Here is a 25,401-nt window from a genome sequence, read left to right on the forward strand (position 1 = left end):
TTCACAGAATGGTACCAATCGCAATGAAGACACAATGAAGACTCATAAAAAATATGAGTGCGTTTTTATTATGTGAATGGGGGTGATGTGATAGTTTTTATTATGTATAGACAGAATTTTTTACTGTAAGGATTTAGAGACAAATTCATTAATAAATAATATTAAATTGTGATTGTTTAAATGATTATTTTCTCGTGGGGTAGTTTATTTGTTCACAGCACGCCACATCAATTACAGTTCCTATTTTTATGTAAGAAGCCTTTAAGTGACATAAATTGTTTCCTTTACTTCCTCCTAAACTGTATTGCATATTCTTCGTTTTGATCACATGTGCCAAAATATTTCATTTTAGCAGCTCTGAGCGATACAACCGCAATACAATTTACCTTTAACCCTCTCGAAATGAGGTGAGGAACCGTTACACCGCCACGGGGGAAAACGTACATCCAAATCACGTGACTCCCTCCTCCCGAACTTCAATACGGCGGCTCATGGCACAACCGGTAACCTTGACGACAGAAAAGTCGCTTTTCCGGAGCCGCGAGCCTGGTGTGGAGGAGCGAGCGACAGAAGAATGTGGGAAGCGGCATTCCACGAGGGGCAGGAAGCCGGCAGCGCGGAGCAGGAAGAAGGCTCCTTTCAGCGGAGAGGTGCGAACCGGACCGGACCGGGCCGGGGGGGGGGGGGGGGGCTGGTACGTGGAAGGGAGGCGGGGTTCGCGGCGGTCCGCTCCATGCAAAGCGTCCCTGTCCTTCCGGCTCAGGACCGGCAGGCGTGGCTTTGTGCCATGCCCAGTTTGGTACCTGCCGTAGAAGGAAAACCGCGGGACCGAAGATGAATGCAGGCATATCTCGGGAAGAACTGCACCCTAGGGAAACTTGGGTGGCTCCCCCTTGTCCTCACAGGAAAGTGTAATAATTTTAGGTACTTGTTGTTCTCCTTACCTCTGTTAGTGCCCAAAGGTACAACCCAAAAGGTATGATCCGCGATATGTAAAACAAATCATTGTAATACAGAAAAGAAGTAATAATCCCAAAATAACAGGGCAGTTACACGAAAAACACTTTTAACAATAATGAGAACAAAATTATTAAAACGGATAGCATTACAAATGTAACCCTTAGCGGAGTGTTAACCTCAAGGGCAAGGCTGGTACACAGGTATTAGGCGCCGGAGGCGAACCTTCTGCCTTTCCTCCCCCCAGGCCCCGGCCCCTGCACCTTCCCGGCTCAGACCTCTCTGGCCCAAACACATAAGTAAAAATTATGCAACAATAAAATGAAGAAATATAAAACATCAATAATAGTAAAACCATACTAGTAAAAGGAATATTTCAAAATAGCAGAAAAATAGAGTGACATCCAATAATTAAAAACTAAAAAAAAGAGAAAAGATCCAGCTCAAAAAAAAAACAGCGCACACATCAAATATTTAACACCCAATGATTAAAACGAACAAAAAACTACCTGGAAACTTGATTTCCAAATGCCCTGAGATTGTTGTGGATTAACTGATGGGGTGGAGAGTGGGGGTTGTGCACAAACTTTCTCCTTTCATATACACACACATAATTATACATGTTTGTTCTTTCTCACTCACAAACGCACACAGGCTCTCCCACATTTGCACACTCTACTAGACACACATATGCTCTCTCGCTCTCACACTCTTTCTCCCTCACATACACATGCTGTTATTCACTTAGACAGGCCCCTTCTCTCATACACAGGTGCAATACAGTGCACTCGGCTGAGCGCACGACTTTATCAGTGCTTGGATGTGCGTCCAAAACCTCTCATGCAATAAGGGGATTAGCCTGTCTAAATAAATGCAAAGCTAATAGCGCTCGTCACATGTAAATTCATATTTCCTAGTGCTCTGACAGATGAATTCAGAACCAGTGGGTTATGCACCTCTACCAGCAGACAGAGACGGAGCAAAGCTGACATCACAGTATATATACTCTTGTAGTGATATCAGCCTGCCAGTATTTTCTGTCTCCAGCAGATGGTGGACGTGCATCTCCCTACTGAAGATTGCTTCAAATTTTAGAAGGAGAAATAAAAGATTTAATTCGCCCCGCTCTCCTGTGGTGATACCAAATAGTCCTTCCCCCAGTTGAGAATTCCTGAGATGATTTCCGTGGGCCTCAGATGAGAGCCTTGGTCTGTTAGATGATTTTCTCAGATGGCATGGACTTAGCTGTTAAAACAGCTGAAAGGAAACGGGTGCAAGAAGCCGAGTGTGGCTGTGACGGTATATGCCCTCTCCCCCCTCAGCCGGAGACTGTCTCTGTACTCAGCTGGGAAAGGCTGAGCTCAGGTAAGGTTTAAAAAAAAGAAAAAAAAAAAAAGTCAGAGACAGAGTCAGAGTAGAAGAGTTGTTTGTAAGGCTTCCTTCGGTCTCTGTGCTTGGCGCACAATTCCGATGTTCATTTCTGTTTCTGAGTGAGGTTAACGGACTTGGGCAACCTGGGTGGGCTAGGCCTCGCTATTAGGCTTTTCTCCATGCACCGTGTAGGCCGCAGCAGTGTTTTTGCATGCTTTTTCCTGCGCGATAGGCTGCCCTCTTCAGGACTGTTTGTGCGTGCAAATGCATCTGGCTTTGTTTCCAAGTTGTACGCTTAGTCAGACACCTGCTTGGGCGTCCAGGAAATAGCGGCTTCCGTGTTAGGCACGCACTTGCCTGGGCACACAATTTGTACCACATTGGTTGTGCGCTTAAGTTTGGAAAGGCGGAAGAGCGCCTAGTTTTGTGATTCCTAGCCTCGGGATGCCTAAATGTTTTGCACCTAAATTTTGGACTCGCATGATTTCAGCTGAATGCACATCGTCAGTGGCCTGTTAAGCATACTGACAGACTGATGGTGCCTGTGGCTAAGAAACCTAAGCTCCTTTCCCTTTGTGCTGCCTGTCATATTTGGGCATTTCAGTCTGGTCTGCCTTCTATCTTGTGCCAGCGCTGCTTAGAGACTCAGGGAGAATTATATTCCTCTGATTTTACTAAGCCTGGTTCTTCTCAGCCTTATGATGGCCTGGGTAAAAACATATCCGGAGGGGCACCTGACCTTGGAACTCTCTTAACTGGTTCATCAGTGAGAGAAAGTAGCTCAATGGGCACACAAGTGCCTTCTGGTTTTGGCTTGTTTCCTTCTGCCTTTTCTTGGGTAGACATTTTTCAAGGATTGCAATCCTTTCTTCAGATGCAGTCCTCAGCCCCGTCCAATCCTGTCAGGTCAGAGTTGCAAGCAGTGACCTCTACTCGCCTGGTACTACTGTTAAGCACCAAAGTACACCTAGATTGGCAGCAGGTCATCCCAATAGGAATTCGGATGGCATGGATGATGAGGCCGATCTTGACTCTTTGGAGGATGGGGAAATTCCTCCGGGACTGGAACCGTATAGGACTGTTGCGGTTCTTTCATAGAGATGAGCTACTGGCTCTGATTTCCCAGATGTTAAAGATGCTGGGAGTACCTGGGGCAAATTCCATGTCTGAGCCAAAGAAAAATCCCATTTTGGATTGTTTGTGTAAAGCCTCTTGTTTTTTCCCTCTTGTTTTTTCCCTGTTATGGAGGCCATTCAAGAATTGATTGATCTTGAGTGGGATGTCCCGGAGGCTAATTTCAAAGGAGGTCGGGCTTTGGAGGGCCTATGCCCCCTGGATCCAGTGGTGAGAGAGCGTTTGCATTTTCCAAAGTGGATGCGCTTGTCTGTGCCGTCTCCAAGTGGACGACTATCCCCGTGGAGGGAGGAGCAGCCTTGAAGAATGTGCATGATAAGAGGATTGAGGCCATCCTTAAGCAAGCTTTGAAGCAGTGGCAATGGCCTTGCAGATAGATTCTTGTTCCCTGGTGGCTAGCTCTTTTGTTTTCTTCTCTCTCAGGAGGTTAATGAATCTGGAGTGAATTCCAGGGCAGTTATAGAGCCAGCAGCCACCTTTTTAGCAGATGCGGGCTGCGATTTGGTCCACACCTCAGCCAGAGGGGTTGCTTCGGTAGTATCGGGCAGGCATCCGTTATGACTGAGAAATTGGTCTGCCGATGCAACCTCCAAGGCTAACCTTATGAAATTGTCCTTTAAAGGCTCACTCTTGTTTAGGAGCAAATTGGAGAAACTGGCCCGTAAGTGGGACGAATCCCCGATTCCTCAGTTGCCGGAGGATAAGAAGCAGATGTCGCGCGTCTTTGGCATGAGAGGTTATGCCAGGGGATCCAAGCGTTTTCGACCCTATGAAGGAACGACCTTTAAGAGGACTCAACCTTTTGGTAGGTCTCAGTCCTTTTTGTCCCAGACAGCCCAGACGGGGCTCAGGTAGTGGAACTGCCCCAGACTCCCAATGAAGGATTGCTGACCCATCCCCGGGAACAGATGATAGGGCGCGCCTCTCTCTCTTTTATCAGAGAGAAATCACATCAGATCAATGGGTTCAGGAGGTGATACGAGAGGGATATGAGCTGAAGTTTCACAGATTTCCTCAGGACATGTTAATGGTGTCTTCCTGCCATTTCCTGCAGAAGAAGCAGGCAGTGGAGTGTACGTCGTCAAGGCTCTTTAGTCTGAGGGCTGTGGTCCCAGTGCCCATGTCTCAAGAAAATATGGATCAATATTCCATTTATTTGTTGTGCTTAAGAAGGAGGGCTCCTTTCATCCCATCCTAGATCTTAAAGGGATCACCCATCATTTGCAGTTGATTCATTTTTGCATGGAAACATTGCGCTCAGTGATAATGGTCATGCAGTTGAGGGAATTTCTGACCTCCTTGGATCTGTCTGAGGCATACCTCCATATTTCCATCCGATTGGAGCATCAATGTTTTCTGCGTTTTGAAGTGTTGGGATGCCATTATCAGTTTTGAGTGCTGCTTTTTGGTCTGGCCACCGTACCCAGAACTTTTTCCAAAGTTATGGTGGTGGTGGTGGCAGAGTTGAGAAAGTATATGATCCTGGTACACCCGAATTTGGACAATTGACTGATTCAGGCCAAGTCTCTAGAAGAGAGTCTCCTGGTGACCTGCAAGATGATCTCCCTGTTGCAGGAGCTCAGTTGGATGGTGAACCTGGCCCAGAGCAGTCTTCAGCCATCTCACTTGTTAGAGTATCTTGGTGTTTGGTTCGACATGGAGCAGGGCAGGGGATCCCTGCTGAAAGTTCGTATTCAGAAGTTGATGGCACAGGGGCGTCTGTTGATGAACACTAAATGCCCGACAGTGTGGTCCTATCTACAGGTATTCGGTTTGATGGCTACAAACCTGGAAGTGGTGCTGTAGATGAGCGCACATTTGCATCCTCTTCAACGCTCCCTGCTGTCTCGTTGGAGCCCATAGTCTCAAAACTGTTTGATTTAGCTCCACTTGCTGATGGAGGTCTACTTTCAACTACTGTGGTGTTTACAAGTGGATCATCTGAGAAAGGGAGTTCTCCTAAAATCACCGGACTGAATACTTATGATGGATGCGAGCCTCCAGGGTTGGGGAGCTCACTGTCAGGAACTGACAGTGCAAGGGCGCTGGAGCACGGAAGAGTCTGTCTAGAACATTAATCAGCTGGAAGCCTGAGCGTTCTGGTTGGCATGCTTGCAGTTCAGTGGCAGGTTGTTGAGTCAAGCAGTCCAGATAATGTTGGACAATGCAACAACAATGGCTTACATCAATTGGCAGGGAGGAACCAAGGGCCAGCAAGTGTCACAGGAGTTAGACCAACTTATGGAATAGGCGGAAGTGCATCTGCAGGAGATCTCGGCCTTGCACATTGCAGGAAAAGACAAGGTAAGTGCAGACTTTCTCAGCAGGGAGAGTCTGGACCTAGGAGACTGGGTATTGTCGGACGAGGCATTTCAGCTGATAGCGGATTGCTGGGGCCTTCCGTTTCTAGACCTGCTGGCAACTTCTGGCATTGCAAAGGTTCCTCAATTCATCAGTCACAGGAGAGATCCGAAGTCCTTGGGTATCGATGCACTCATGCAGGAATGGCCGGAGGACAAGCTGCTATATGCCTTTCCCCCATGGCCCATGTTGGTCCAAATGGTTCAGAGAGTAGAGAGTCAGAGATTGGCCCAAGAGACCATGGTTTGCAGATCTGCGACAGCTCCTGGTAGACTCCCCCTTCCGGTTTCTGGCACAGAGGAATCTGTTGTGGCAGGGACCTGTTCTTCACGAAGATCTGACTTGAGTTTGTCTTGTGGTTTGTCCTTGAGAGGGCTTGGTTGCTGGTGTGGATATTCTCCTGCGGTGATTTCCAACTTGCTACGAGTGAGAAAGTTCTCCCCTTCCTTAGCCTATGTGCGTTTTTGGTGAGTGTTTGAGGCTTGGTGTGAAGATCGAGGTGTTCTTTCTCGTTTGGTTAAGATCCCGCTCATTTTGGAATTTTTGCAGGATGGATTGAATAAAGAGTTGACCCTTAATCCTTAAAGGTGCAAGTAGCAGCCCTTGCCTGATTCAGGGGTCATCTGAATGGTCAGTCCTTATTGACCCATCCAAATGCGACCCATTTCTTGAAAGGAGTGAAACATCTTCATCCTCCCTTGCAGTTACCAGTACCCTTGTGGAGTCTTAATCTGGTTTGGGATTTCATGGCAGGCCCTATGTTTTGGCCGATGTGTTGCCTTTTCTTTGCGGTTACTGACCTTGAAAACAGTGTTTCTTGTGGTGATTTTTTCTGCATGTCGAATATCAAGCTGCAGGCCTTGTCTTGCCAGGAGCCATTCCAGGGGCGATACAGCTGCGTACTGTTCCTTCCTTTTTGCCAAAAGTGGTCTCAGATTTTCACTTGAATCATTCCATTTTCCTGCCATCTTTGGATAGGGAAAGAGATGCAGAGGAATATCACCTGTTACGTCCCTTGGATGTCATGAGAGACATATCGTGAGGTGTCTGGAGGTTTCTAAACCTTTCCGGAAGACCTTCATGGTGGAGGTAAATAGGGCGAGCCGGCTTCGCGGGCTACAATAGCTCGCTAGATTAAGGAGGTAGCCATGGCTGCATATGTGGCCGCTGAAAAGCCATTTTTCCTAGTCAGGTTAGGGCTCATTCCACTAGGGCTCAGGCAGTGTCATGGGCGGAAGTTAGATTGTTGTCTCCCATCGACATTTGCCGAACTGTGATGTGGTCCTCCTTACACACCTTTTCCAGGTATTATCGTCTGGATGTACAGGCCTGGGAGGACATGGCCTTTGCACGTGCGGTTTTGACAGGACTGTGGGCAGCCTCCCGCCCTATTCAGGAGTAGCTTGGGTACATCCCACTGGTTCTGAATTAATCTGTCTGGGTGCTAGGAAATGAGAAATTACTACTTACCTGATAATTTCCTTTTCCTTAGATCAGACAGATGAATTCAGCTTCCTGCCCTTGGCTGCTGGATGTTTATGTTATGGTCCTCTTGCGTGGCTATGTGTTCCGGGGTTACTGGTAAGGGTTAGTCCAGTCTCTAGACTAGTATTAATGCATTCTTTGTCTGAGCTCAGTGTTTCCTGTTGGCTGAGTAATGAAATGGTTATCTGTTATTAATCAAGTTTTGCTAGTCTGTCCACAGTTGCTTTTGCAGAGAATACTGGCAGGTTGATGTCACTGCAGGAATATATATATACAGTGATGACAGTTTGCTCTTTCTCCATCTGCTGGTAGAGGTGCATAACCCACTGGTTCTGAATTCATGTGTCTTGTCTAAGGAAAAGGAAATTATCAGGTAAGTAGTAATTTCTCATTGATGAGGCTATTAGCTATTACCCCCCCCCCCCCCCCCCCCACACACACACACATTCCCGATACAAAAAAAGAATGTGCTCAAGGGCACACAAACATATTTGTTTTCCTTCAGGACTGCTCTGGCTAGCAAACTTTACTCCTGTGTTTGACTCAATCCTGGAGTGATTCTTTTTATGAGGGTAAGCTCTCGCTTGTGGCCCAGACCATGATGTTTTGCTACACAGTGGGCTAGATTTTAAAACATGCGCGCACAGCCTACATGTGCGCGCGCTACCAGGCATGCGCACATGTACGCCCGATTTTATAAAGTGCGCGTGCAGGCACTTTCTATGAAAACTATTTCCTGACATTGTTCTTTAAACTTCCCCCTAGAAACTTTGTCATGACTCTTAATTCTATGGCTTCCTTTCCATTGGAAAAGGTTTATTTCTTGTGCATTTTTAATACCTTTCAGATATTTAAAAGTCTGTATCATACTCCCCATTACTCCTCTCATCTAGAGTATACATATTTAGGGTCTCGAGTCTCATTTCATATTCCCCCCCATTTTTGTTGCTTTTCTCTGGACTGTTTCATTCTATTTTTGTCCTTTTTGAGATACGGTCTCCATAACTGAACTTTCTACTTACTGCAGGTGAAGCCTCAGCACCACAAGTATAGGGACATTACCACCTCCTTTTTTTCCTGCTGGTTATGCCTCTCTCTTTGTAGCCTAGCATTCCTCTGGCTATAGTCACTGCCTTGTCACACTGCTTTGCTAACTTCAGATCATCAAACACTATCGCCCCAATGTCTCTCTCTGGTCTGTGCACATCGTCTCTCACCCCCATCATGTACAGTTCTTTGGGATTTCAGCACCCCAAATGCATGACTCTGCGCATTTTCGCATTGAATCTTAACTGCCAAGCATTTGATCACGCCTCAAACTTTCTTAGATCCCTTCTCTTTCTGACTATGGCCTTCAGAGGTATCCACAAAAAAATAAACATTTCCTTCTACTCTCTTTGCATTATCACTCACAAAGATATTGAAGAGAACGTGCCCTAGAACCAATCCCTGAGGCAGTCCACTAATCACCTTTCTCTCCTCAGCGTGAGTTAAATTTACCACTGCTCTCTGTTTTCTATCAGTCAACCTTTTCCCTGTGAGGGAGTGTATAAGGAACTACCTCAGTATACCTTAAAGGACTGGCTACAGTTCTCTGGTTTGGTCCTCCTTAAGAGCTCACCCAGCAAGAGATCAGCAAGAGATTCTGGGTCAGGGAGGCTCCCTTCAGCTGGGAATAAGAGAGCAGGGTCCAGAGGAGGAGTTAGGTGGGTCCCTGAAGAAAAAAGGCAGCCGTGATAAAGAGGAATGCACTGAACTGTAAGTAGTATTGTCACATTTTGTTTGTTGAACTGCTTAGAATAGCAGAGTTGCTTTGGCTGTTACTTGCTACAGATAAAGAGATTTATAAAAGATTTTCCCAGAGTCCAGCTTGAAGTCTTTTCTCTGGCTACCCTCTGACCTTTGGTACCATAGACCCATTTGCTGACTGCTCATTTTCTTCATGAACTTTCTATGCAGGACAGTATCAAAAGCTGGAGCTGCATCTGAAACGGGTGTTCGAGGTCTCCTCCTTAGGACTTTGGGCAGCGGTGTGTGCCAGCATGATGCAAAGAGTGTATTTATGTTGGATTCAAAAACTGCAGGACCCAACGTCTTCTGGGACTTTGTCAGCTCTCAGGAGGCTTGTCTGGAGGTGGTGGTAGTTTATGTGGCGAATGCCTTATATGACTGGTGCATTTGGTGGCCCGGACTATGGTCTCCTCTGTGGTGGCTCAGTGACTCCTATGGCTCCACAATTGGGCAGCAGATGCTTCCTCCAAGTCGCAACTGTGCAGTCTGCCTTTTCGAGGGAAATTGCCGTTTGGAGAGGATTTGGATCAGCTGATGAAATCTCTGGGGGAATAAACTGCCGAAAGATTCCGTTTTTGGGATTTCCGAAAATTCAGGTCGGGGAGGAGTATTCCACCCTCTGGTTCCAGACAGACCACTTCACATAAAAGAAGGCTACGCTTTAGAATTTTCTCGGCCACTCATGCCGGCCTTTGTGGAATCGCAATGCGTTTCCCACAACAAGCGAGCCGTGGTAGGAGACACTCTACAAAGATTGTTGGCCCTGAAGGCGATCGTCCCCATATCATCCAAGGAAAGGGGGAGGGGTCAGTACTCCATTTATTTCGTGGTTCCCAAAAAGGAGAGCACTTTCTGACCTATCCTGGACCTACAGAAGGTGAATCGCTGCTTGACGGTGCCCCGTTTTCGAATGGAAACACTTCCAGCAGTCCTTGCAGTGGTTCGAAAGGAAGAGTTCCTTGGATCTCACCGAGGCTTATCTACCCATCCCGATTCGCAGCACTCACCAGAGATTCCTACGAGTCAAGATCCTGGGTCAGCATTTTCAGTTCCGGGCGCTGCCATTCGGATTGGCGACGGCTCCGCACACCTTTACCAAGGTGATGGTCGTGGTGGCGGTGACCCTCCAGAAGGAAGGGATAATGGTCCATCTTTACCTCAACGATTGGCTGATTAGAGCCAAGTCGGAAGAGGAAGGTGAGCGGATGGTTCTTCGTGTGATCCATTGTCTTCAGTCCTTAGGCTGGGTAATCAACTCTGTCACAGTGTCTGGAGGGAGCTTATTTCGACACCCTCCAGGGCAGGGTGTTTCTCACGAACGACAGGATGTACAAATTGCAGCAACAAGTGCATCTCTTGTTACAGTTTCCAATCCCCAGAGTGTGGGATTACTTACAAGTTCTGGGGTTCATGGCTTCGACGTTGGAATTGGTGCCTTGGGCCTTCGCTCTCCTGAGACCATTGCATGGAGATCTACTATTGCGGTGGGACCCAGTATTGGAGCAATACCAGTTGCCTCTGCCTTTGCCACAGCAAATCAGGTCCAGCCTGCAATGGTGGCTGTTTGAAGACAACTTACAGAAGGGGATACCCCTCGAAGTCCTGGATTGGGTGATCGTGACAATGGATGTGAGCCTTCAAGGCTGGGGAGCAGTGTGCCTCGGTCATGCAGCGCAGGGAACCTGGTCCTTACCCGAACGGTCGTGGTCTATCAATCGCCTAGAGACAAGGACAGACTACAAAGTGTTGTTGGCATTCCAGTTCCTGGTGCAGGGGAGAATGGTTCGAGTCTTCTCGGACAATGACACCGTGGTGGCATATCTCAATCGCCAGGGAGTAACCAGAAATCCAGTGCAGGAAGTCCTGCGCAGGAGTCCAGCGCAGGAAGCATGCCTCCTCTTCGCTTGGGCCGAGCTTCATCTGGAAGGCATTGCAGCCTCTCACGTGGCAGGTGTGTACAACGTGCAGGTGGACTTACTCAGTCGTCAACAGCTGGATTCCGGGGAGTGGGAACTATCCTGGGAGGATTGGAATCACATTTTTGCCTGATGGGGAGTTCGCCAACTGGACCTCATGGCGACCCATGTCTACACCAAGACAGATCGGTTCTTCAGCCAAAAGAAGAAAACTGGGGCGGTAGGAGTAGATGCCCTATTCTGCAAGTGGCCAACCGGAATCCTCCTGTTTGCCTTTCCTCCATGGCCCCTGATCGGGCGCGTTCTCCGGCGCATAGAGGGCCATCCCGTTTCGGTGATTCTGGTGGCACCGGAGTGGCTGCGGCGGCTGTGGTTTGCGGACCTGGTACGGTTGACGACAGCCCGCTATGCCTAGCTGATCTGCTGAACCTCCTGCAACAAGGGCCCATTTTTTCAGATTGGGAGCATCACTTCTCTCTCGCAGCCTGGTGTTGGAGAGGCGGCAGTTACGGATGAAAGGCTATTCGGAACAGGTGATTTCCACCCTGCTTCAGTTCAGGCAGCCCTCGACATCTTTAGCATACGCTCGAGTGTGTAAGGTGTTTGAAGTCTGGTGTGAGCAGCAGGGTGTAGTGCCGTTGTCTGTGACCATTCCTCAGGTCTTGAGGTTTTTGAGGCAGGGATTATCTAAAGGTTTGGCTTATAGTTCCCTGCATGTTCAGGTTTCGGCCCTGGGATGTCTCCTAGGGCGGGTAGGTGGTAGGCCTCTAGCCAGCCACTCGGACTTTGTCCGTTTCCTGAAAGGGGTGAAACACCTTCATCCTCCTCTTCGTAAGTTATGCTCAGAGTGGAATCTCAATCTGGTGTTGAGGGCGCTTCGTGAGCCCCCTTTTGAGCCTCTGGGGCACACTTCCTTAAAGGACCTTACCTTGAAGACGGTGTTCTTGATGGCCATCTATTCCATGACTTGCAGGCTTTTTCCTGTAGGGATCCCCTCCTTTGCCTCTTGGCAGATAGGGTGTCCCTGCGCACGGCCCCTTCCTTTTTGCCAAAAGTGGTGTCTGCCTTTCATGTTAATCAGTCCGTGGAGTTACCCGGATCCCCTGATTGCGCTTGTGACCCCGTTATGGGAAGAGCTCTTCATCTGTTAGATGTCCGCAGGGTTCTCCTTCGGTATTTGAAGGTCACTAACTCTCTTTTCGAAAATCAGATCACCTTTTATGCTCTTTGGAGGTCCGAAGAAGGGTGAAAAGGCATCTAAGGCATCCTTGGCTCGCTGGCTGAAGGAAACAATTTGCTTGGTCTACATTAGGAAGGGTCGCCATGTCTCGACTGGTTTCAAACCTTACTCTACGAGGTCGCAAGCAGCTTCTTGAGCGGAGTGTCAGCAGTTGTCGCCTGAGGAGATTTGCAGAGCCGCAGTCTGGTCTTCCCTTCACAAGGCATTATCGTCTGGATGTCATGGATCCGGACCAAGCGCTTTTTGGGGAGAGCGTCTTGCGAGCGGGTCTTTCGGGTTCCCGCCCGGTGTAATGTGGCTTTGGTACATCCCACTGGTTTGGACTGTTCTGGGTATGTACAGGAAAGGAAAATTAGTTCTTCATTCCTGTAATACCACAGATCAGTCCAGGACCCTGCCAAAAGACTGATTTACCTAATGGTTACCTGCTGTACATAGGGAATCTATCAGAATGATTCTATAATATTTTGATTTTTGTTATGAACCGTGGTTCCAACCTGATTTTCAGGAATTGGGGTTGTTTGTTTCAGACCCTTGAGGGAGTTGTTTTCCTGTTCACCCTATCAGCCGAGATGCGAAGGATGTTTTCGGGAATTAGATGTTTTTTTTGTCAATTATACTTTGGTATAATTGACAAAATTAAAGGAGGAGGAATAGCCTAGTGGTTAGAGCAGTGGGCTATGAACCAGTAGACCAGGATTCAAGTCCCGCTGTCACTCCTTATGGCCTTGGGCAAGTCACTTTACCCTCCAGTGCCTCAGGTAAAAAAATTAGATTGTAAGCCCTGTGGGGATAGAGAACTACCTACAGTACCTGAATGTAAACCATTGTGATATCTCAAATCGAATGTCTGTATATAAAAAAAAATAAAAATAAATAAACAAATATATATATATATATATATATATATATGACTTTGCTTGGGTATGGATAAATACTGATGAGCTGCAGGTGGCACACTTGGGATACCAGTGCCTCGTAGCTTTGATCTCTGACTCCATCTGCTGGTGGGAGTGCGTAACCCACTGGTCTGGACTGATTTGTGGTATTACAGGAATGAAAATTAGCAGGTAAGAACCAATTTTCCTATTGCACTGGTAGTGAACTGCTGCCTTCTTGGATAGGGCTATTGCTGAGGTATGGCAGGTGTTGCGCTCCGTGGTCGCAGATGACTGCGACCTCTGTTGCTCACCTCCTTTTTCTCTGCCTTAGCTCCATTGGGCGAACTCGCAGCCTCTGCCATCTACCGCCAGCCTTCCTGCCTCCGTTCCCGGGCCCACCTGAGCAGCATGGGTGCTGCCGACCACCATCTTACCCTCGGGGTTCCCTAGGCGCGCGGTCCGGGCCTGCTTTAACCACGTCATGGCGGGAACATCGGGGCGTCCCCCCTCAGATGACGTCACTCATCTTGGATACTTAAACCCGCCAGCCCAGACAGGCGACGACTTGGCAACGAGTTCATCTTGCTGAATCCACCTACTCTCGCTTCAGTACTTGTTCTGGTTCCTGCTTCCGTGGCGTGAGACTACCGGGTACCCGCTCCTTGGGGGCCCCTCTTCGTCTCTTAGCTATCTGCTCCTCGGAGGGCCTTCGCCCGAACTCCTGCCTGCCTCGCTCCCGAGGCTTTCTATGGAACTACTCCTTTGTCTTCAGTTGCTGTGAGTAACCACGCTGTGGACCACTGCTGTGATATCTATGTGGGCATCCTCCCCGGTGTACTCTGCTCTGCGGACAATTGCCGTGATATAGCTAGAGGAGCCCTCACCAGGTCTACCCCGCGCTGTGGACCTTTGCTGTGACATCGCTAGAAGAACCTCGTCGGTGGACCCCGCTCTGCTGACCAGTGCTGTGATATCCTAGAGGAACCCTCGCCGGTGTACCCCGCTCTGTGGACCACTGCCGTGACCTCTCACCGAGGAACCCTCTTGTGTACCATCTCTACGGCCCCCTTGTAACTTCAGTGACTGTACTTTTGCTTGGCACCCTCCACTCCTCGGGTAGTGCCGCACCTATTGCCTGACTCCAGTTATCTCAAGCTGAGTCTGACGTCAGCACCTGCGCTGTCGCTCCATGGCCCTGCCTCCTGGTGTCACCCTCTTTCTCTTTTACTCTCCTCTGCTGTATACCATCCCGCATCCGAGACCTCGCCTCCCGATGGTGTGGCTCAGTTGTGCTCCTCCCCTGGGCGGTACCATCTCTCACCTCGGCCAAAGGGCCCACATACCCACAGATCCTATCAGTAGGTTTGATAGACATGTATAGAGTGGGGTTTGTTTGTTTTATTTTACAATGCATCTGGTAATAGAGGAAATTTGTGATACTCTTATTAAGATGACATCAGAATATCTTTTTTGTATGGTGAGTTGTACAGGGAAATATCTTGGTTCTGCTCTGCACCCATTGTGAGGAAGCGGGGGAGACCTGTGGATGCAGAACATATGTGGTTATGTGTTCAGTGTGTCACGCATGTGAGCGTCATCTCTCAGGTGTGTCCTGATAGAAAAAAGGTTGAAAATCACTGGTCTAGACTTCCTGTTGGGAAGCTAGGTTTGGATAATCTGTCCTCCATGACCTGTTTGAGGGGTAAAAACCAAAATTCTCCCTCTTAGGACACATTTTTATCATTTTCTTAAAGAAAACAATAGATCAAAATAGAAAAGTTTTTAATCTGTTGGCAATTGGTTGTTCCCCCCTTTTTGTTTAAGATAACTCGTAGCTAGGGATTCCTAGTTATGTGATTACAGAACTGTTTGTCTTCAGGGGAAAGTGGTTACTTTTCTTTTTACCACTTGTTCTCTAAAGACAGAAGCTCATCAGCCACACAAACTCACCCCATCCCCTTTGAGAGGTCCCCACTATTAGTTTGGCTATTCGGGAATAGAAAACAGCTAGCAAATAGGTTTTGCTCAGTGCCACGCACACTTATATGACCCAGTTGTGTGACAGGAGAACTGCTGCTTTCAGTCATTACCTGCTACAGATAAGCAACTTCACTTTCTAGAACAAAGGTTCATGCTGTGAAGCTGGAGAGATGCAGCTTCAGGATTACCCTAAGGAAGTATTTCTCCATTCAGAAGGTGATAGATGCATGGAACAACTTTCCAGAGGAGTTGGTGGGAACAAAAACTGAAAAAGACATTGACAGGAATGCAGGCTTATTATAGGTGAAAAAGTAAGGGCAAAGCTAGAGACCCAAGTTACTGAAGGTAGGCATTTGAGCAGAATAAGATTAGTGGGGTGGTCTTTTATCTACTGCCAAATTGTCAGTTTCTTTGTCTTGGCTGTAATAGTGCTTGATGACATCACAGTGTGAGCTAGAGACATAAAAATTCCAACAGAGAAGGATGAACAAAAGAAGTTTAATATTATAAAGTTTATTTTTAAATTTGAAAACCAAAACATCAGTTTTTGATCCAAGGATATTTAATTAATTCAGTGACACAATCCCAGGTATGTATTAGAAGACCTGGGCATGCTTCCCAGGTTCTTTGTCCTTATTTCTCACTACACACCCTATCCAAATTAAAATAAATCTTGTTGAAGCAGTAATTAAGCCCAATTTAAATGAAATGTGTGTGGGTGGGGAGAGGTGTTGGCTAGCAGAGAACCTACTCTTGTGTGCATGTAGTACTACATTAGCCTGGTGAAACAGCGATCATTCGTTCATCATATATTTCAGATTCTGCTGGAAATGAGGGAAGGGAAACGTTATTGAAGGAAGGGTAACCACTAGCCAGTGGTAAACCAGGAGAGATACCAAATAAAAGAAAAACATTAAAAGAGTTTTCAATTTTGTTACTCGCCTTTTCAAATCCAAGCTCAAGGCAAATTACAAACTAAGGGGGTCATTTTCAAAGGCTTATCGTGTGCGATAGCATGCTGGGGGCAGAGTTGAGGCGGCGAGGAGGCGGACTTGGTGGTGTCTTTGCTGGCGGCGATAAGGATAGTAATGTTATCGTCGCCAGCAGTGCGCCCAATAGCACCATCTTTCACGGTGGTGCTATTGGGTGCGAAAGCCAGCAGCGAAAACACCGCGGTGGTGCGAAGGCTGCTGGCTTTCGCAGGCCTGCCCCCGTTTTCGCTGGATTCACCATTCTGCTATAGAATGGTGAATCCAGGCCTAAGGTACAGGTCCCTGTCTAAGAGAGTTTACAGTCTAAGGGCCTGATCTACTAAGGCTTTTTCCCCATTCTGCATCTATAAGAAAAGAAGCTCAATAAATCAGATGCTATGCTTGTACCTGAGGCATGCAGGATTTGAATACTGGCATCCTTGACTCTAATCATTAGGCTACTCCTTCACGTGTGTTGTAATTACAGAATTTCCCTTCAGGATGCAGTTTAATGCAGTTAAAGTACATATCCAGTTTACTGTAGCTAGCAAAAGCTACACAAATCTTCTGCTTAGATTGACAGCACACTCTTTGGCTCACTATGGACATATTTGTCTTCAATGTATCTGTGCTCTACTTATACGGACTAATTTATAGTCTCTGTGCAGTCACATATTGGTCATTTGTCTTGACAGAATTCACCAGCAATGACCAGACTGACCACATATATACTTTAAATATCACTGAGATGTACAGCTGACCTAATGTGCAACTGCATAGGATGTCTGACAGCCCATTTGAGCTTATTCTTGAATAGGTTCAACACATTCTGTAAAGGAACTGAGATGATATGGGATGCAAGGAGAAACAAGACATTTGTTGACATATTGAACTTTTCTGTAACCATTCATCTACAAAGTATACATTTTTTTTTTTTTAACAGGGAAACACTTTTTCTATTGTGGTCCCTCTAAAAGGATTCAAGATCTGCCTGAAGAGAGACTCATTATGCAAAGAAGTGAAAGACAGGTTGAAAACAAATCGGCAGGTAATTATTTGGAAACAACAGGTGCTTGCTTACTGAAATCTAACCCTTTCCTTCTCTCAGTCAAAGGTGCATTCAACATTGTATCACCAGGCACATCAAGGTATGCCCTTATTAACACTATTTAATTTTTTTTAATTTGTCACCCTCCACACACACTCTTCCTTTTCAGCCCTGAATTTTTTTTTTTAAATTTATTGTTTATTGAGAAATGATCATAGGAATACAAACATACAATGTATTAATTGTCATACATTAACCAAATAAAAGTGAAACAGTACACATACTCTCAACCAAATCTGGAAATTGAGTCATTATTTCGTCTCGTTCCCTAATATCTCCCCCCTGCCCTCTCCTCCCCCACTCTTATAATTAACCTACGCAAGAGAGATACCACCATATAAGATATCCCGCAGAAACTAGTTTTTGATGCCATAATAAATGGTATCAGCAAGAAAACAGCAAGAGCCAATAAATGAAATCCCTCCTCTTCAAATGATAGCCATGCCCGAAAAATCACATGACATTCGAAGTTGTAAAGTAAAGTTAAATGTTTTCGCCAGGCTAATGCTGACAAAAAGATCCTCTCAGGCCGACCCTTCCATCCTGGTGATATGATTCATAAGAGCTGACCACCGCCTAGAATACTTAGGTAGGGAGTCCCGCCGAAGGGCTGTGAGTTTCTCAATATACCCAATCTGTCGTAATTTTGCGTAAAGCTGAGTCATACCTGGGGATTCTGAAGATTTCCACATGGCAGCAATCAATAAACGAGCGGCTGTAGTGATAATTATAAACATTTTCTGTTGTTCATCATCCAAAGCATGATATTGAATCCCTAGAAGCCAATAGTCTACCCTCAGCAGCTTCTAGGGATATTGAATCCCTAGAAGCCAATAGTCCACCCAAAACGGTTTCAGCCAGCCTTTGGCATTGGCTCCAGAATTGGTGTAGCCGAGGACATTGCCACCTCATATGCCAATACGTACCAGTTTGGGAGCGCTGTCTCCAACAAAGAGGGGATCTCCCTGAGGACCATAAGGCTACCCTCACTGGTGGATAATGCCATTGGTAGAGAAGCTTGTACCTGTTCTCTAACATGGACGCTGACATCGAGGTCCTTCCCAGGGACCTGAAACACTCCTCCCATCTTTCTTATTTATTTATTTATTTTATTTAAAATTCTTATATACCGCACGATTAAGGCAGGTATCTGCCCATCTAGGCGGTTTACAACATTACATTCATAAAAATAGGACAAACAATAAATTATAATACATTAGGTACTTCAGGTCTGGTATATATATTTAAACAAAATTAGACTGCTTTTCTGTGCACCTTCCGACTTAATATCATGGTGATATTAAGTCGGAGGCCCCAAAAGTTAAAAATAAAAAAAAAAAGGAAAAAATAAAAAAATTTAAAATGGGCCCGCAGCTCGCGGGTTGAAAACCGGACGCTCAATTTTGCCGGTGTCCGGTTTCTGAACCTGTGGCTGTCAGCGGGTTTGAGAACCGACGCCGGCAAAATTGAGCATCGGCTGTCAAACCCACTGACAGCCGCTGCTCCTGTCCAAAAAGAGGCGCTAGTCTTTTTACCACGGACCCTAATTTAAATAAATGTATTTACTGTATCGCACGCACAGGAAAGTGTCCTGTGTGCGCGCCGGGAGAGCAGGCGCTCGCCCGCTCTCCCGCGATTTTTACTGTATCGGCCTGTAAGTCAGCTTGATTAATGGACTTCTCCTCCAAGAACTTATCCAAACCTTTTTTAAACCCAGCTATACTAACTGCACTAACCACATCCCCGGCAACAAATTCCAGAGTTTAATTGTGCGTTGAGTGAAAAAGAATTTTCTCTGATTAGTTTTAAATGTGCTACATGCTAACTTCAGGGAGTGCCACCTAGTCCTTCTGTTATCCGAAAGAGTAAATAACTGATTCACATTTACCTGTTCTTGACCTTTCATGATTTTAAACACCTCTATCATATCCCCCTCAGCCGTCTCTTCTCCAAGCTGAACAGCCCTAACCTCTTCAGGCTTTCCTCATAGGGGAGCTGTTCCATCCCCTTTATCATTTTGGTCGCCCTTCTCTGTACCTTCTCCATTGCAACTATATCTTTTTTGAGATGTGGTGACCAGAATTGTACACAGTATTCAAGGAGCGGTCTCACCATGGAGCGATACAGAGGCATTATGTCATTTTCTGTTTTATTCACCATTCCCTTCCTAATAATTCCTACCATTCTGTTTGCTTTTTTGACTGCTGTAGCACACTGAGCTGATGATTTCAATGTATTATCCACTAAGACGCCTAGTTCTCTTTCCTGGGTGGTAGCTCCTAATATGGAACCTAACATAGTTTAACTAGAGCATGAGTTATTTTTCCCTATATGCATCACCTTGCACTTCTCTACATTAAATTTCATCTGCCATTTGGATGCCCAATTTTCCAGTGTCACAAGGTCCTCCTGCAATTTATCACAATCTTCTTGTGATTTAACTACTCTGAATAATTTTGTATCATCTGCAAATCTGATTACCTCACTCGTCGTATTCCTTTCCAGATCATTTATAAATATATTGAAAACTGTCATTTATTCCATCCAGGAACTATCTCTCTAGCATGTTCTGATGATAAATTTACCCAGTCAATATTGGGGTAATTGAAATCTAATCCAAAATATCTCTTACTATATAACCCCACGATTAAGGTAATCTATAAATAGAAGACATGGTGCAGAAAAATTTATCAATTTATAATGCTGTATGTAACAATACTTATGTATGCTAAGATATGAATTTAAGGACCATCATACCACCCACTGTGCTCACAAGTTAAAACTTGTATCTTCCGCACTTCATTGGGTCACTTTTAATCATTGGTCCAAAATGAGCTAGCATCCAAAGTTCAATTTCAATTTTTTGTTTTTTATATTATACATTAAAAGTATAGACTTCCCTTCCATAGCTGTTGGGGGTCAATCGTCCATGTTAACCTCTTTTGAAAAATTATTTTAATGATGCATTTATTCGCAGATGGGACACAATGGTTTTATGAACCCATCGTCTATATTATTGAACTACTTGAACTCACATTAAGTAAGAATTACTTCATGTTTGAGGGGGACTTCTATTTACAGATTCGTGGGACGGCCATGGGAGCAGCCATGGCCCCTGATGTCGCGAACATTTTTGTCGCTAGATTTGAGGCTTTGCACATTGAAAAATGCCAATGGATGCCCTATTTAAAATGTTGGAAGAGGTATATTGACGATGTGTTTGTCATATGGGAAGGGCCTCTGTCTATTTTGCAGGAATTCCATGTTTGGCTGAACAGCCTGGACCCCTGCTTAAAATTTACCATGGAACATCATCCCAACCAGATTGCTTATCTTGACATATTGATCATGAAAAAAGATACTACTCTTGCCACTAGCATATACCAAAAACCGAATGATCGTAATAATTTGTTACATTTCGATAGCTTCCATCCAACCAGTTTTAAGACCAATCTACCTGTGGGCCAGTTTTTAAGGCTGAGGAGACTGTGCACAGATTAAAATGATTTTAAAAACCAGGCAAAGGAAATGGCTAACCGTTTTTTGCAGCGAGGATATCCAACACAATGTATTAAAAAAGCTTATCGGCGAGCATTATATTCTAATAGAGAATTTTTGTTTCTGCCAAAAAATTCTGAACCAGAATCGAACCCACAGACTATGGTGCTTAGGAGCCAACAGCAGAGTATGTCTATCAGGAGAGCCATGAGAAAACATTGGAGGATCATTCAGCAGATTCACCCTTTGTTAAATCAACCCCTGAGGATAGCGTACTCCCAGGGTAAAAATATCAGAGATCATGTTGTACGAACAGGCTGTACAAACCCATTACAAATGCTGAACCATTAAAGATTTGTGGCAAATGCAAAATCTGTTTATTGAAATCTTCCCAGACTCAAATTACTACACCATCTGGTAAAGTAATAGCGCTGCCTGAATCTTCTTGCCATTCCACTCATGTAGTCTATGCCATTTTTTGCCCGTGCCCGTTTATTTATGTGGGCACGACAAAAAGACAAGTTAAGACTCGTCTCACAGAACTTAAATGCTGCATTAACACTGACCGAGAAGAGGAACCTTTGGTTGTAATTTTCAAGGAGTTAGGACATGATTTCAATGATATCAAATGGACCGTTTTGGAAATAGTTAATCAACATTGGAGAGGGGGGAACAGGGTGCAAACACTGAGACAATGTGAACAGAAGTGGATCTTTCACTTACAATCAGTCACTCCCGGTAGACTGAATAAAGAGATTGAATGGTTTCACTTCTTGTGATTTCCCGCCGAAATCAGGATTCATTCCGCTGTCAGGTGAACTCTAGAGCATTTCTATTTAAAATCAGACCGACCTGAGCCACTTCACCGCTAAAACTTGGAGCAGAGAAATGGCGTCGGGTCCGGTAAGTCTGGTTCATAAAACCATCCTGTCCCATCTGCGAATAAATGCGTTAAAATAATTTTTCAAAAGAGGTTAACATGGACGATTGACCCCGACAGCTACAGAAGGGAAGTCTATACTTTTAATGTATAATATAAAAAACAAAAAATTAAAATTGAACTTTGGATGCTAGCTCATTTTGGACCAATGATTAAAAGTGACCCAATGAAGTGCGGAAGATACAAGTTTTGTGAGCACAGTGGGTGGTATGATGGTCCTTAAATTCATATCTTAGCATACATAAGTATTGTTACATACAGCATTATAAATTGATAAATTTTTCTGCACCACATCTTCTATTTATAGATTTATGGTAATTGAAATCTCCCATTATTACTGCACTACCAATTTAGTTAGCTTCCCTTATTTCTCTTTTTTTTTTTTTTTTATTCATTTATTTATCATATAGTTTACAAGTATTTACTTCAAATATCATTCATTACATTATAATATTTGATTTAGTTTCAATCCCTTCAATTTCAACATATTTAAAAAGAGAAATTCAAACATTACCAATAAAGTAACATATTTCATTTATACTTATGTTGAACCACCAAAAATATTTATACTTAATTTTTCTTCAGGAGTATAAATACAAATCTGAGAATCAATTGGAAAGGATATTATGGAGAAAGAAAAAGAAAATCTTACAATCTCTCAGGATTAGGTACATTTTCACAGTTATATTACTATTCTGCCTGACACCTAGGTTACCACTGGGGAAGAAGTAATTGGTTCTCTAGCCACTATGAACTGGGTCAGTTGTTCCACTAAATTAAAACTAAAGGATTCATTACCCCTTCTAATTAAACACCTACATGGGTATTTCAATAGAAATGAAAAACCCAGAGTCAAAACTCTGGGTTTTAATACCAAGAACTCTCTTCGTTTACTACGAGTTGATGGGGCGAGATCAGGAAAAATTTTTACATCTTGTCCCATATAAGAAACCGGGTATTTTTGGAAATATTGTTTCATTAATTTAGTAATATCCCCAGTGGACACTAATGATACAATCAAGGTGTTCCTGTCAAGAACCTGCAATGTCGAGTCTTCCAGAAAACCTGTAAGGTTTCCTGGAATAGTTAATACTGGATCCAAACTTCTCTTTTTAACAAAGAAACATGAGTTAACCAAAGGAATGTCATTTTCAGAAAAGCCAAGTATCTCAGTCAGAAATTTCTTCAAAGATGTTAATACAGTTTCACCTACAATTTTTGGGAAATTAACAATCCTAACGTTTAAGTGTCTAACATTATTTTCAAGATATTCTAAACGTTTAGAACAGATTAAATAATCACTAATAAGTTTGTTATTCACAGAATTTACCACCTCTACTTTACGCTCTATTTCATCAACTCTTGTAGTAAGAGTAATTACTTGATTCTGTACAGAAGAAACTTGTTGTTGCAAATTAGAAGCTACATTATCAAGTTTCCCTTCTAACCTGTTTACAGTAGCATTCAAACTGCTTACTAAGTCCCAAATGGCTCCCAACGTAACTGTCTCTGACCTTGTTGTTAAAGGCCTTACATCCACAGCAGTCTCAGGTTGGGGAGATCGTTGTTGTAGACCTGTAGGAAATATAGGGGGTTCCCCTGTTTCAAGGGGAACTTCCTCAATTCCTTCCCTTCCTGATATTAGGGACGAGGATTCTCCCCCAGATGCATTCTTTTGCGCCCCCTCTTCGGAGGGCAAGGATACAGTTCCTCCTCCTGTTTCTCGCTGGAAAGGAGACGGTCGGTAAACAGGACTGAGGGAAGCCTCTTCCTGGGAGGCCGCTTGTTCTCCTTCCAAGGGGCCTCCAAGGGAGTCCTTGGAATCCTCATTTTTAAACTGTGTCATGAAGCGGTCTATCTCTAATTGTAAAAGGGGGGGAAGGGGTTCTGAGGGAAACACCCTTACCCTCCCTTTTCTTTTAGCAGGCATATAAAATATAAGAAACAAGTAGACAATTGAAAACAGCCGCTTCAAAACGTACCTGTATCCAAATGATCTCAGTTATGAAGGTCAGATGAAGGGTTTCTTCCTCTATCCGTCTAAATCCGGACTAAGCCGGACAAAGCCGTGCGCACCCCTTGGGTGCGCACGGCTTTGGTGACGCGCCAGCGGCGGTGATGCGCCGCAGCTGCGTCGTTTTTGTGGCTCACGGCTCCTCCCACTCACGACAGCAGGGGCGGGGTGTTGGTCCGGTCCCGGAAGAGGGGCCCAGCAATCTGGTCTCCGGCTCTCCTGATGCCGCCGCGGCGTTTTTGTGGCTCACGGCTCCTCCCACTCACGACAGCAGGGGTGGGGTGTTGGTCCGGTCCCGGAAGAGGGGCCCAGCAATCTGGTCTCCGGCTCTCCTGACGCCGCCGCGGCGTTTTTGTGGCTCACGGCTCCTCCCACTCACGACAGCAGGGGCGGGGTGTTGGTCCGGTCCCGGAAGAGGGGCCCAGCAATCTGGTCTCCGGCTCTCCTGACGCCGCCGCGGCGTTTTTGTGGCTCACGGCTCCTCCCACTCACGACAGCAGGGGCGGGGTGTTGGTCCGGTCCCGGAAGAGGGGCCCAGCAATCTGGTCTCCCTCCCTTATTTCTCTTAGCATTTCAGTGTCCGTCTCACCATCTTGGCCAGGTGGTGAGACGGACAGTGAAACACAAGGGATTTCTACCCATAAAGATTCAATTTTGCATTTAGTCTCATGCAGGATGTTTATCCTGTTGGATTCTATGCCATCCCGGACGTAAAGTACCACCCCGCCTCCAAGATGCTCTTCTCTGTCATTGGAATATAATTTGTACCCTGGTATAGCACTGTCCCATTGGTTGTCCTCCTTCCACCATGTCTCTGAGATGCCAATTAAGTCTATGTCATCATTCACTGCTATACATTCTAATTCTCCCATTTTACTTCTTAGAGTTCTGGCATTAGCATACAAACATTCCAAAGTGTGCTTTTTGTTTGTATTTTCATTCTGCTTCTTATTTGATAGGGATAAATTGGAATCTTTTAGCTCAGGTGAGTTTTTAATTACAGGCACTTAGACTACTTTTCTTATTATTGGAACCTCTCTGTTGGGATGCCCTAATTCTAATGCATCGTTAGTATCCTTTGAAGGTACCTCCCTCTGAACCATGTGCTGCTGAGCAACTTTGGCTTTTCCTTTTGTTATAGTTTAAAAGCTGCTCTATCTCCTTTTTAAAGGTTAGTGTCAGCAGCCTGGTTCCACCCTGGTTAAGGTGGAGCCCATCCCTTCGGGAAAAGACTCCCCCCTTCCCCTTGCTAATATATGTTCTTATTATTTTCTTAATTGATTGTTTTATTATGTATTTTAATTTTAAATCTGTTGTTAAGTCTTAGTTTTAGTTATTTATCCTATTTTGTTTTATTATTGAATTGTGTTTGTTCCCTTGTATATCGCCAGCCCTAGGCCTATTTTTTAGTGTTAAGCGATCCATAAATTTTAATAAATGTAATTGAAACTATCCAAATTTCACTCATCAGTCATTTGCAGCTATGAAATAAACAGGGATAGATCAACACTTCCGAATATAGAAATGTGATGATAGTTGTACAATAATCTATTTCCCACTTTCACTTTCATCTCATGTTTCCTCAAATTAGTTATCAAAGAAATGTGTTCTTTTTCTTTCATCATCAAACAGAGCACAAGCTTCATTCTTACAGCAGATGGTATGTAATTATTGATGATGCTGCATGAAAAAGTGAGAATGTAACTGAGCTTTCATCAGCCATGCTGCTTGTGCACACTCCACAGTGCAAACAC

General features: G+C 45.0%; 1 protein-coding gene across 6 annotated transcripts in view; it reads left to right on the forward strand.

Annotated features, from left to right (window-relative positions):
* Positions 1 to 447: 447 nt before the first annotated feature.
* The window catches only part of C5H11orf97 (chromosome 5 C11orf97 homolog), a 135,123-nt gene continuing 110,169 nt past the window's right edge, over positions 448 to 25,401 (forward strand). For 2 of the 6 annotated variants that reach the window (XR_003856857.1, XR_003856858.1), the window contains exons 1-2: positions 456 to 650; positions 17,031 to 17,135. Coding sequence is in view for 3 of the 6 variants with exons in the window: in XM_029602359.1 (XP_029458219.1) it covers positions 492 to 650; positions 17,031 to 17,135 (264 nt within the window). In the remaining 3 variants the exon portion in view is untranslated. Of the gene's footprint in view, positions 651 to 17,030; positions 17,136 to 25,401 lie in introns of all 6 variants that reach the window. The other 4 variants (XM_029602360.1, XM_029602358.1, XM_029602359.1 and 1 more) reach the window with 3 other exon arrangements.

Source organism: Rhinatrema bivittatum, chromosome 5, assembly GCF_901001135.1.
Source record: "Rhinatrema bivittatum chromosome 5, aRhiBiv1.1, whole genome shotgun sequence".
Lineage (NCBI taxonomy): Eukaryota > Metazoa > Chordata > Amphibia > Gymnophiona > Rhinatrematidae > Rhinatrema > Rhinatrema bivittatum.